The following is a 13586-nucleotide window of genomic DNA, read 5'->3' as shown; positions in this document are numbered from 1 at the left end:
AGATCTGTGCAATAAGCAGAGAAGTGCAGTTGGATTTGAAGTGGCAGTTTCCTGGACTGGGGCCAGAGTGAATAATATTTTGCCCCTGATGAACAAAGTAGAGCTGTAATTCCTCTTGCATGCTCTGAAGAGCTTGTTTGCTTACCTGCTAGCAGCAGTTAGTAGAATAGGTAGAATATGTTGAGTTACCTGCGAAGTCATTGCTATTTTGTTCTTATTTGGGACAATATCCAGAATAGTTAAATTTGAGAAAAAGCTCAGGACTTAAAGGAGCATACTCTGTGTGAGAGTTTGTGTATGATTTCCAGCAACAAATCCACTCAGTGAAATTGCAGCGAGCGCATCTGTAAGAAGAGCATTGTGAGTACTGGAAACAATATTGGGAGTTTGCAGATACTGTGAGGCAATAGCTTGGAAATAATGGAGCATTGATAGTTACTGTTTTTAACAATTTGCTTGTTTCAGAAGGACAGGAAGTTTTGACAGACTGTAATCTGAACAAATCCCAGGAAATGGAAAGTATGGAAAACGTAGAAGATATGAAGGAACTCAATCAGTCTAATGAAGAAGCAGGAGGTAAAGTGGGGACTGAATTATGAATAATAATAGTTATGGTTTCTTTTTATTCATCTGATTATGCTGTGAGAGTAATTACAAAGTTTATCCTGGATGTTAGCTCTGTTTTGCCTACACGTCTGTAAATGAAATAATGGTACAATTAGTTCAGAGCATTTTAACGTGCTCTGAAGGAGGAACAACCATCAGGGAACCTCACATGCATTTTAGAAAGGCCACTTATACAGCATCTATGAAATATGGATAGCAAGATTAAAAAAAAAAAAGCTTGTGCATATGGTGACCTCGTTTAGTGTGTGTTTTAGCACGTGAACTCTTAAAAGTAGTTTGCATATGACAAATGCGTGCATTAGGCTAGTGCTTTTAATAAATATTGTTAAGCTACATTACAGCTTTTTTTTTTTTTTGAAAGAAAGGACAGGTTATCTCAAGTTCATAGGACAACTCAGCCCTGTAGAATTTAAAACTAGCAGTAATCTCCTGCTTTAAACCAGGGGTGAAGAGAAGGTTGGTCAGTTTACCAAGTTAATCATTTAGCTTAAGCAGTAAATACTTCCCATGCAACTCTGAACGAAGACACAGGTATGAGTAAAATACTAAAACGATATGTGCTATTTCTAATCTAAAAGGTCCTACATAAAAGCATACTTCTGTGTATCTTTAAAAACTAGTAGGGCCTCTTCACTTATTAGATAGAAGATAAACAGCTCCTGGACTTAGGGGGGCTATCTTACAGGCTCTTAGAATTTAGAAATTGTCTTTGTGTCTTTGTATATTACGTATAGATAGAGCAAGAGACCTTGAATTTCCTCCTTGATCAAGCAGCTCATAAAATCACAGCATTAATAAACATTCCTGCCGGTGAGCTGAGCATGTTCATTTATGCCAGTTCTCAACCACAAACAGTGAAAAATGCTGCCTGGTAGAGGATGTGGTATACATACACTGAGGAAAAGACATGCATTGTTTTACCAGTTTCATGCTGCCTTTCAAGTACAGCATGTCCATGGCACCACAGCAGTGTCAAGACGAATTATGTCTGTGGCTTTGGTTAGTAGTTTTGAGGTAGGGTTCATGTATCACATAAATCAAGTAAATCACTAAAGGGTTGTCTCTGTTTTGGTTGCCCAAGTAGCCCGGTTGTTCCCTGTAACATAAATGTGATGACTTTGTTTTGGACTGCAGTGAAATGTTCGGTTTCAAGCTTCCACATTATTAAAGATTAAACATTTATTTACAAAATAACAAGTACCAAACAACATAAAGCACTCAAGGGAGTATTGCACTGGCAGAAATGGCTGTGCAGAGGGTGAAATTCGTCTCACTTAAGTATGTATGGACAGCACCGGTGTTGAAGTGGACCAGTAGCTGGCTTTTCTTAACAGTCGATGGAAGGAGCATGCAGGTTTCTGATCAAATCTGTCCGCCTGGCTTAGGATGAAGTGCCTGGTGTCCCCAGAGCAGCTGCTGCTTGTCAGGACTCCGCTTAGAGTCAGCGAAAAGCTTAGTATAGATGTCTGCATTGTAGAATCTAGCTTGGGCAGGTGAGCTCTGCTCTGCTTACCCTAAAAAGAGAAGTTTAATGTTTTTATCCACAGAACATGGAAGGCTTGAGCCTTTTCTACATGCAGGGCATCTGTCATCTTTTTCAGATTCCCTAGCTGATGAAATAATCACAGCCATGGTCCAGCTATTTGTCAATCCCCTACGTGATTTCATAGATCACAGATTATCCCGAGTGGGAGAGGACCCACAAGGAACATCGGGTCCAGCTCCTGGCTCTGCACAGGACCACCCAAAACCCATACCCTATGTCCAAGAGTATTGTCCAAATGTTCTTTGAAATCCAGCAGCTCGGTGCCATGACCACGGCCCTGGGGAGCCTGTTCCAGTGTCTCACCATCCTCTCAAAGATAAGGTTATAAATGTCAATAGAACATCAGTTCATTCTTTGATACTCCTTTACCACCTTTAGTGTTTATTCACATTATACAGTAAGTATGAATCTACTTGGTACCACTATGCTCTATTCTGCAATTCTCAGTACAGGAATGAGGAGATAATTGCTGGGAGAAAACTCCTTTAAATGTCCAAAAAAAAAAGATAGCTACAGTATATCAGTGTAAAATGGCACAAAACTAAAAACTTCTGTTTACTTCATTGATTCGCATACACTTCTCTACAATCATTCTGATACTGAAAGCATAATAAATCTTAAATATTTAAGCGTGCTGCACTAGTGCTGTGGGCAGTGCAGATATCCATAGGTGCATTTAAATTTCTCGTAAAGCCCAGCGCCAATCCAGTTGCTGCTGGATACTAAAATTCACGAATAATCTTGGCTTCCGTGTCTTGCTGTTGCAGTTTGACAGTAACAGCTATGTTAGTCACTGAGCAGTCCTTGTGGGTCAGTAAGTATCTGTCTGAGTTCCAGATAAGTGAAACCGCACTCTGACAGTACTGCCCTGGTGGGAGTATTATCTTTCGGGGATCACTAACCCCGGTAAAAGCGAATATATAGTATTCTCCAGAATCACAGAATAGAAATATTGTCAGTATCCGTGGTGGCTTTTGGGAAGCAGATTATGCCCTGCCTAAAAAACACCTCTGACATTTGGCACGTTGCCTGGTGCAAACACTAACGCTCTCATTACGTATCAGATTTGAAGAGAAATAACACACAATGTGTGGTTCTCATAAATGTTAATCACGGTGTCCGTGGTCCCTTCCTTTTGTGAGTGAGCAGTTCCACTTCAGTCTTTGCTTTCACAATTCGCCATTGATGATGGCCCACAACACAGAAAACTCTTTTTTTCAAGAGATCAAGCATTCAGAAGTCTGCTTTCCACCACCTTAATATTTGGCGATCATGTTTTTTTTTCTTCAGTAAGCATTTTTTTCTTTTATTAAGCATTCATAGTAAGTGGTAATCATCCAGTTTCTTAGACTGCACAGTTTTTTTTGTGAAGTCTGTGTTATTAATGGATGACAGTCTTTAAATACATTGTGGGGACTTATTCTGAGACTTCGAACAGGAGATGGGAGGCTGGTCGAATCTAGATGTTGTCTGTCTCTAATTTGGTGGTGCCTTTTACGTTAGGTCCGCAGAAAGTGATACTGTGATCCTTTAAAAAGGCTACAGAAATTTCCTGAATGCAGTAAGCGAACTAGGCTGAAACGTCAGCGCGATCGGCGCTCTTTTTGGTATAAGAAAATCCGCTTTTGCAGCAAGTAGTTCCATGTTTGTACTTCTCTGAGCACATGCAAACAGGCTGGCTGACATGTTCGTGTGTCAGAGCTGCCACAGCGAGGGCCATTCACTGAACACAACGCAACTTGTCCTGCGATGCGCCCCTTCTGAACGGCCTTCAGCTGCCACGCCTGCTAAATACGGGGCAAGCAGGCAGAAGGCTGCAGTAATATGTTAATTAAAAGCTTGATGGAGAACAAAAAGAAAAAAAAAAAAAGGAAAGAAGAAACCTTTTTTTTTTTTTTTTGCCTCAAGGGAATTGAAGCTGCATGCTGTGGTGCACATGGTGCATGCTTGCCCGCAACCATAAAAATACCCCGTTCCCATGGTGCTTCCTGTATCTAGTCAGAAAAGAGACAAGCGGCGAGGCAGATACATGGGGGGAAGCATTAATTTCCCTTGTTCCTTTATGCACCCTGTCACCGCTACCTTCGGTGGCCAAAGTGGAAGAGTCCTCAGTTGAAAAATTCACTTTAAAAGGTACATTCCTTCCTCTGGGAGGCACAGTCAGGCACAAGTGTTTAATTATGTCTTGATTCCCTCCTCTGAGGCAGACAACTTTTCGGCGTTACAAATGTTAGCTAGCTTTCATGGTCGTGAAATAAAAAGAAATAGAAGCCACACTTGTGGTTTATGGATGCTAATTGCTGCTGCGTTTAGGTGTGCGAAGGGGGGGGCGGTTGAAAGGCTGGAGTGAGACAGGAGAGGATGACAAACCCTCGCCTCGGCGTGCACTGAGGTTCCAGCGGTGCTGCGAGCACACGCACTTATCTGCCTGAAAAGGAAGTGCCGTTTTTTATCAGAATATTACATCTCCCAAGCCCAGATCGAGCCCTGCCGCTCATGGGACTCAAGGGTTATCTCACAACATCAGCGGTGCTCTGCTGCAGAAGTTCACTTAACAGGGGATTTCTGTAAGTGTTAAAACCCGGCAAGGAGGCTGCGCCGCTTAACCGTGTCAGGGCTCCGCCGCCGTGGCTCTGCCTGAACTGAAAGCCGCGGCTCGGCGTTATCGACAAAAGATCCTCTCGACTTGTGTCGCAGCCCCGCAGTACTGTACGAGCAGCAGCGGGGATGCTGCCGGCCACGTTCGGTGACATCAGCTCGGTGTCACCGCAGCCTGCAGGTGACTGACGTCGGCTCGCGCTGCCCTGCACCCGGGGCGGAGGGAGGCGAGCTCGGATATTCCGATGGCTGCCAGGTCGTCGGAAAAGTTCAGCTATTTCTTGTTGTTATTAACCCGTTATAGCTAGCAGAAAACAGAATTTGATTTTGAGAGATCTTGGCTAGCCTTTAAGCTCTCAGATGAGACTGTCCAGAAGGAGAATGGACGCACGGCGTTACTCAGTAGGTTGTGGACTCCTTTCCCTAGCTCTTTAAAGTGCATCTTTCTTCATTTCTTCTGCAGTGTGCATCTCCATTTCACACCAAATAATTCCTTGAAATTAAAGGAGAGAGAAATACTTAACTCTTTTGGCATTAAACCAAAATCTAGTCCAGGGTAGGTGAGTTGTGGCTCCCCCCTGCCGCCCCCATGTGTATCAGTAAATAAGCGAGGGCAAGGCAAAGGGCCCTGGGAACTCAAATGTCGTTGCAGAAAATAATCTATTTTTAGAAATACGGTCTGGTGGAAAGGAAATTAATTAATTAAGATGACTCATGTTTTGCCCCCAGACTAGGCTGTTCATTTGGCACAAAAAGTGGGAGTTTAATGGGTTTACTAGTATTTGTGCTGCTGGAAAAGTATTGGAAAGCACAAATAAATCCACAAGAGTCAAAACTTGGCTAAAATGCAGCGAGTAGCTCCATGAGAATCGGAATTGATGAAGCTCTCTTTCCAGTGGGTTTTTGTCTTGCTGCTGGCTGACTTTTGGCCAAATTTTGCAGGGTTTGCACCGTGTGCTCAACACCATATTTTACTTCTGGTACCTCAAGCTAGCTTTTCCGTGTTGTCAACACCATCTCCCATCACACCGTGTTTATGGGCTTCAGCTCTTGCTCCTGTTTTGATTTCTGCTGCTGACCTGCAGGAGCTGTTACGAACTTTTTTTCATTCCAAGCTTGGTCCCAGGCGTTCCTGCCGAGCGTGTCCGCACCGCCCACTTCTGCAGGGCTCTGAGCTGCGCCTGCTCCTGGCCCCTGCGACCAACAGGGCCAATTGCCAAAACTCCGTAATTCTGCGAGACTTTCCCCTCTGCCAAACAGGATCGATTTTGAATCTTCCTGAGGGAACACAGGGATGCACAAGGTTCTAGAGAAGATGAGGCTAAAAGTAAAATTTTAACATTTACCTATAGAAATATTGATTTTGGAGGGAGAATATTTATGGTCTAAAGCTCAAGTCTTAGAATCCAGGCTATTTACTGCTAGATTTTTTTTTTTTTTGTAGTTGAATCAAACCATTACAATTGGTTTTGTGACAATTATGTTGTTTGAGGTTTTTGAGCAACATCTGAAACGAGCTCCTGTCTCCTGTTTATAGGTGTAAAAGTTCTGTTGATATTTATCACAGATTTCCCTGTTTTTTGAATTATTATATGATATTTTCTCTTCATATTTATTTTTTTCTAGTATCAAACATAAGAATGTACCACATTGTAACGAAGACTTCTGGGAGATGAATTCAAAAAGCTAAATAAAAATATGGTTTAAAGATCTGAAGTTCATTTGAAAAAGCAGTTGACCAGAGGTGATCATGCCTGAGTGGTCATATTAGTAACAGGTCCCTTGGTATAACTAATGAAGGCGATTATCTGAATTTAACATGTGGCCTTTTTCAGTCTGACTGTTAGGTCCAGATGTTCTCTGATTAACTGTCTAATTGAAGTCTGATTTAACGGTTGTGATTGTATCTGGGTTTCTGGACTTTAGGAATTGTAATTTTAGAAATGTTTTCTGTGGGTGATCTTACCTAACTGTAAGAGAAGAACTCAGCTTCATGTTCCGTGGGTTTTTTTTTCTTTTTCAGAGAGAGGCTTTAAATACTCTAAGGTTTGGAAGGATAATGTTAACAGGTGTCATAAGTGAGACAAAATTCATCTGAGAGAGACTGTGGAAAACCTGGGCACTTGTAGACCCTGGAACATGGGATGCTGTTCCCTCCGATTCAGTGCTCTGCGCTCCTGGGCAGCACTGTGGGTACAGGCAATTGAGGAAAAACAGCGAGCTACTGACACTTATGTTAATTTAAAAAAAAAAAAAAAAGGAAATTAAATCCCACGATAGTTTTAGCATAGTTTTCTATCCCCCAGCCATGTTGCCTCAGGTAATAACATTCTACTTCCCCAAATTCTCTTTGTAGTGTCAGTTAAATGCATTATTTTTTCATTTCCTTCCTTAAACCTTGGCCTAGTGCTGTGTGGTGCTGCTGTGCTGTTGTCCTGTTTATCTCCAGCTTTGGTAGGACTCAGTTTGGGATTTTTCCTTTATTGCTATTTCCGTTAGTCTAATTTTAACATACTTCAGGAATCTTTTGAACAAAAGTGCTAAAGAAAAGCTAGATTATTATTGGGCAAAAAGTTGGTAATAGATGGGAAATACCAATTATGAAATTACAGATATTATAGATTTGTATAGGAAGGTAGATTCTTAGGAAAAATACTAGTATATGTTTGAATAAGATGCTTGAAGAAGCAATTATTTAATTCAAGTGTCCTGGCTCACATGAGTTTGGAGATGATGTGCATTGTTTTTTCTTTTCCTTTTTTTTTTTTAGTTTTCTAATTAATTATAGAACAACATAAATTCTATTGTGTTTTGACAATGGAAAGACATTGGTATTAATGAAGTAGAAAATACACATCCAAATGCTTGGGAAATGATGCCTGATTTATTTTTTTTTCCCAATTCTCAGTGCTGCATTTCAATTTGATTTGTTTCTATTTTTGTGCAAGTCACAATAAAAACAAGGAAACTCATTACCGTAGCGCGTGCTCTCCACAAAGGGGAATTATGAAAGTTTCTCTCCTATTTTTAGAAGTGAGATTTCCACCAGGTGCATTCTGCACCGGTTCATTTAGGAATTACCCCCTCGAGTATGCTGTATATCTCAACAAAATAGATGCTTGCTTTTTATTCAAAATGAGAGCTGAACAGCAGCACCAAGAAAATCCTGGAGGAGACGAAGATCAGATCAAAGCTGCTGTGTCTGAGGAATAATTTTTGGTAAGTCAGGGAAGTGAAACCTATGGATTTCCAGTGTGCTGTAGAAGTAGTGGGTGCAGTACCTGGGATTTTGGAGCCTTGGCCGGTAGTGGCAGGAGAAGGGTGCCCTGGCAGCAGAGCCAGGTCGGTCCCCAAAGCCTTGAGCTCCTTTCTGGTCCCTAGAGCTGATGTCTGCAGTGGTATCAGAAAGGCATGGAGGAAAGATGCTTTGCCTCTGACTGTGTTGCTTCTATTAAAAAAACTAATGGTCTGATGTTCCTGTTAAGTTTTATAACTCCCCATTGCTCACAGTCCCCACATTTTCAGTGTGTATGTAATCTATAGTTTACGAACGAAAAAATACTTAGGTATAGCATTGATGTTCAGCTTATAATTTTGATTGGATGTACTGCAAACCTCTCTTTATAGTCGTTAAGGAATATGTTTTTTTCGATTTCTTGATAACATATCTTCCCCCACGTTGCGTTAATTCCATTGTAGAGGTGTTTTTCGTAAATTTGCAGGATTCTGACTTGACTTTGGAAACTCCACTGACCTTTTCAGTTTCACAGTGTATGGCTGTTGTGCTTCAAGCTGCTTTAGGTAAAGGAATCTCACGTTCTGGGAGGGGACAGACTCTAGTATGTGTACGTTTGGGTTTCGTACTGCTATTTCTGGGGACGATTTGTGGAGATAACAGTGATGAATCATTGGTTAATACCTGTCAAATCCAGGTAGTCACAAGAATCCTTCAGTACATGCGCATATAGACACCCTTCTTGTTCTTCAGCATCTGAATCCTATTAACAGCTGTCAAAACCTGGTAAACTATTTATATGCTTTCACAATTTGTTTAATTGGATAGTTAGGAAATGGCATACAAGAAAAGCTTTTCTTTTTTTCATTTTTTTCTTTAGTCTGGCTGAACATCTGTAGCATTAGGGGCTCATTATCTCTGAATTGGCATAGCAAATCAGCAGCATCATTAAAATGCCACATTAAGATGATTAAGTTTCTTTGTTATCCAGTTGACTTTTTGCATGTGCTGAGGATTTCATGATTATGACCCCACTCCTTGTAAAACACTTGAGCAACATCACCCTTTTGTGCTGTTGTCTTTAATAGCTTCTGGTTTTTATTCTTTGTGCTTTTCATAACACTTCTGGCAAACTTTGCTTAACAACGGTACAAAACTCACATTTTTTTTCTCTATATTTGATGCCAAAGTCTTGGATTAAATATGGGGGGGGGGGGTTGGCGAGGAGGGGGGATGTCCTTCAGAGACTCCCTCTTAGAACAGCTAAGATAACGCTCTAGCTTGTCTTAATTGTTTGCAGTTACTGACTTTTTTATTCTTGCGTTTTATAGAAGGTATACAAGCACTGCTCATGTGGTGACTCAGTCTGAAGTTGCCACCACAGCTTTATTTTGGATTTTTTCCAGAACCCATTGTTTTTACAGTGTTTCAGGTGAAACAAAAATATTACTCTGGAGTATGTCTTTCATCTTGTAATCATCTCCCCAGGAAATGAAACCATGTGCATCAGCCTTAACGCATCACCCTGGTACTTTGTTGTGTAAAATCTACAACTTCTTTTTTTTTTTCTTTTTTTTTTTTCTGCAGTATGTATTACCTTCATGAACTGCCTCAAGAAAAATAGTTACCTGTGTTGGACACCACAAATGATTTTTTCTCTTACAACTTCTTTACTTTCCCAAGCATAGAAGAGATAATATCACTGCTTTTTTCAGCCTGGGGAAGTTTGTTAGGATTGTTAAGGATACTTGTGTTTTTCCTCACTTATTATCCCTTTTCTGCTTGATGTTACAGCTGCCTTCCTCTTGCTTAAGGAGGACCAGCCTGGAAACTCCCTCATTTCATTCAAATATGTTGATACAATCTTTAAGTGACGGACCCAAACCTTTTCACACCCCCTGCCAGTCTCCTACCTCACACAATTGCCTCTGCCTGCCAGCATGCAGAGCAACAGTCAGGGCTGGAAAAGGAATTTGCTTGCTTCAGACCCCTGCAACCACTTGGCTAATTTTAGGCTGACCCGAACTCACCCATCTTTTCCTTGGGCTGCTTTGCACCGGTTTTCTTCTGCATGGCTGGATGCTCTTAGGATAGAAAAATTCCAACACTTCTAACACTTGCTTGATTTTTTAAAAAACCCTCTTCCTTAGTGGCTTCTGCTGTCTGCTCTCAGTCACCAGAAGGTGAATTTTTCCGTTGAGGTTCTTTAAACGCCTACTTGCAAACTGAACCGCGCTCGAGCTTTGGTGGGATATCGCTGACAGCTGGAGCGGCAGCACTGCTCGCTGGGGGAGGCAGCGGTGGAAAAGCCTTGGTAAGGGCTCAGGTGCGTCCTTCCCTGTTACTGTAAGACAACAAATGCGTTGCAAGCAGCCAACATGCAGTATGGAAAATGCAGAGGCAATTACTTTCCGCAGCGGAACCATAGGATGCCCAGCGTGTGGCAGTCAGCAAGTGCTTGCCATGGGGATCGCAGCGCTCATGCGTCGTGAGCAGGGACGTAACTCGGTACAAGAGTGAAAAGTTGTGAGCTGTGAACCTGTGGTGAGAAACGGTAGAAAACGGTAGAGAAGTCTGCTCAATAGGAGGTTACAGCTAGTCCTCCACTGCTAAGCCATCGCATTTAATGCAGACGAAAGGTGAGACGTTAAATAGAAAGTGGGAATTGAAATTGTGTCTGAAAGCACCACCAAGGTGCAGCTGCAGCGTGCGCTTCCTTTTACCATTCTGCGCAGGATGTAGCAAATTATTTTGGAGCTGTCTCCTTCTGGGGGCGGAGATGGGGGTGAACAACTCATTTTTTTGGAAAAGCGATTCTGTTGAAAGCTGCTTTCAGCAACCAGCAATAGATTTTCCTTGGAGTGACGGAAGTGGATGCTGAAACTAATTCTGAGAGAGTGGGACCCTCCCACCTGAGGCATGAATTTGGCAGCAGAGGAAGCCCCATTTGAGTGGAAGGGGGGCTCAGGACGTGAAACAGGGCAGCAGGTGCAGCGGGACGTGGCATACTGGGAGGTGAAGCCTCCATGGGAGCCTCGGAACAAACGCCCAAACCTGTGTGAGCCCTCCAGGGGCTGGGGCAGTCAGTCCCAACGCAGAACTTCAAAAGACGTCTAGGACAAGGGGATGAAAACACACGATGTGGGGGAAAAAATCCTCCTGTGGATGTCACCATCTGGGGAGGGCGCTAAAAGGAATCTCCTGGAGTTTTCCACCCTTCTGTGGAATCTTGCATGGGACGAAGCAATGATCACCCACCTGTTTCTCGCCCCTCCATCCACTTAGCCCAAAGTCAGATATATTGGCTGAGCTTAGTGCAAGCATCAAGGCTAGAGGAGCGATGTTATCGCCAAAATATAGTTGAAAATTTTGATTTCGTGAAAGTATTGGCTGCCAGATTTTTATTTTTCAGTGCTTGCTTTTATGTTGCCACCTCATTTTCGCTGTCACCCATTGTTTGTTCTCGACATTTGATGTGGTTTATTACTCAGAACCGGAGCTAATACATATTCAGCAGTCCATGTTCTGTACTTTGGAGAAAGGACAAGTGATTAAATGCCATATTTAACTGTCTAACCCTCAGTCTGAGAGAGGAGCAGGTGCCCATGAGAACAATACTTTCAAACAGGAAACAATATATTTTATCTCTTAATGCTTTTCTTCACTTAGTAGCTTGAGGCATAACTCAAGTTTCAGCCATAACCCAGCTCCTATCTAGATAGGAAAGTCCACTTTAAGCAGAAAAAAAGGCTGCCCCATCAGTTAGTATGGATTTTAATGGGCGTGCTGGTAATGCTGGAGTTAATAGCAGAAAAGAAATTCAGCAACAGTTAGGAATCATTAGCAGTTTATGTAGTGCGAGCCATTTGCTGATATTTTTTCATGGGAACATTATTGTTAGTAAATTATTAGCTACTTGTCCCATTCTTCTCTTGTCGTGAAGTTGCATTAATGTGAGGTGATGCCTTTGAGAGTTTTCTCTGGACACAGCAGCAGGTTCAGGAACCTGCTCAAGGCCGTGGATGTCGGTCTTCAGGAGTCTTTGTGGTCTTTGCTGTGTGCTTGCAATGTGACTTTGGAGAAATCTTGTAACATTTCTGTGATATATTTATTTATCGGTTAATCTTTACTACCTTTACTGGTTTTACTCATACAGCAGTCTTCAGTACAGGTATCAAGATTATCGAATGCTTCTCGAAACATTTGAGACCTTTTGATAAAAATTGCAAGTGAAGATTAGGATTATTGATTAGGATTAATTGATGAGAATCTTTACCATGGGAACACTGGAGGTCTTACTGGATCAGACTTTTTTTAGGCATGCTTGAAAGTTGCACAGGAAAATACAAGTATCCCTTCTAACATGTCTTTCTGTATTTCCAATTCACAGGAACATCCTGTGGCCCTCATTTCTATAGGCTAATTGTCAGTTGTAGAAATAAGTACTTTATTTGGTATTCTGAGTAGTACCCTGTAATTGCAAGAACAGAAGTTTGTCCTGTATTATATTTTTGTAATCTGCAGAAGGAAATTATCCGTCAAAGGTAATAACAAATAGGTCAATATTTTTAAAGGTTATCTCATTGTGAGTATCACTAAGCGTACGTGACCTATGAAGATTCACGTCTTAACTGCATTTCTTTATCTTTGTGAGTTTCCGTAAAACTGTAAGGAAATTATTGATGTAATTTTATGTAATTTTTGGTGATTTTTTAAAGATACTTCATGGTATCTGAAATGATCATTTTCTTCACTTTTGTGCTTTGTTTTACCTGCAGATGATGTTAAAGTGAAAGGTGAATACAGTGACAGAGAGGAGAGTGCTTTAAATTCAGAGCCTATGGAAAACCCAGAAGAATCTGAAATACCTTACACCTATCCCAGAGAATATAACGAATATGAAAGCATTAAACTGGAAAGACATTCTGGTTCATATGACAACATCAGGCCAGCTAGTGGAAAAATGAATTGTGATATCTGTGGATTAGCCTGCATTAGCCTCAATGTCTTGATGGTTCATAAGCGTAGCCACACCGGTAAATATCCCTATATTATTCTTGCAAGAGCTAAATACTGACAGGATAACGATCTGTAATGTAGACTACTATTTTTAAAAAAGGTTACCAAAATTGGGATTTCCTTGTTCCTTCCCTGACTCCGCGTGTGATCTCTGGCAAGTTACTCACTTTTCTGTGCCTCACTTCACCCACCTTTCTTCCTATAGGGATTCGGTATTAATAAAAGCATATTTGTGAGGCATTTTAAGAATTTTGGATGAAAGGCACTATGTTGTTTAATCGTGTCAGCCACAAAACACAAGTTAGATTGGTTTTGTGCTGCCATTTCCAGTCTGTGTGCTGGATTTCTCTTTGTGCTTTACTTTGGCAACAAACCAACGAGCATCTTAGGTTTTGACCTGCAGTAAGATAAGACTTCTTTTTCGAAAAACTGCTAGCTTGTTGGAATCAGCCTCCTCCAGAACACTTATTTCCATGGGAAAGTCTGTACGTTGTTTTCCATAGTCATGCATATATTGCAAGAAGCTCTGACACCAGAGCTGCATGTAACTCCCACTGAAGT

The 13586-nt window shown here is 41.5% G+C and overlaps 1 protein-coding gene across 19 annotated transcripts in view; it reads left to right on the top strand.

Annotated features, from left to right (window-relative positions):
- Positions 1 to 13586, top strand: part of IKZF3 (IKAROS family zinc finger 3) — a 46791-nt gene that overhangs the window by 19146 nt on the left and 14059 nt on the right. For 11 of the 19 annotated variants that reach the window (XM_083809148.1, XM_083809161.1, XM_083809153.1 and 8 more), the window contains exons 3-4: positions 466 to 576; positions 12785 to 13042. In XM_083809148.1, coding sequence (XP_083665274.1) covers positions 466 to 576; positions 12785 to 13042 — 369 coding nt within the window. Of the gene's footprint in view, positions 1 to 465; positions 577 to 9241; positions 10646 to 12784; positions 13043 to 13586 lie in introns of those variants that run through there. The other 8 variants (XM_083809152.1, XM_083809162.1, XM_083809157.1 and 5 more) reach the window with 3 other exon arrangements.

Source organism: Anser anser (genome assembly GCF_964211835.1).
Source record: "Anser anser genome assembly, chromosome: 23".
NCBI classification, from domain to species: domain Eukaryota; kingdom Metazoa; phylum Chordata; class Aves; order Anseriformes; family Anatidae; genus Anser; species Anser anser.
This window is presented reverse-complemented; position numbering and strand designations above follow the sequence as displayed.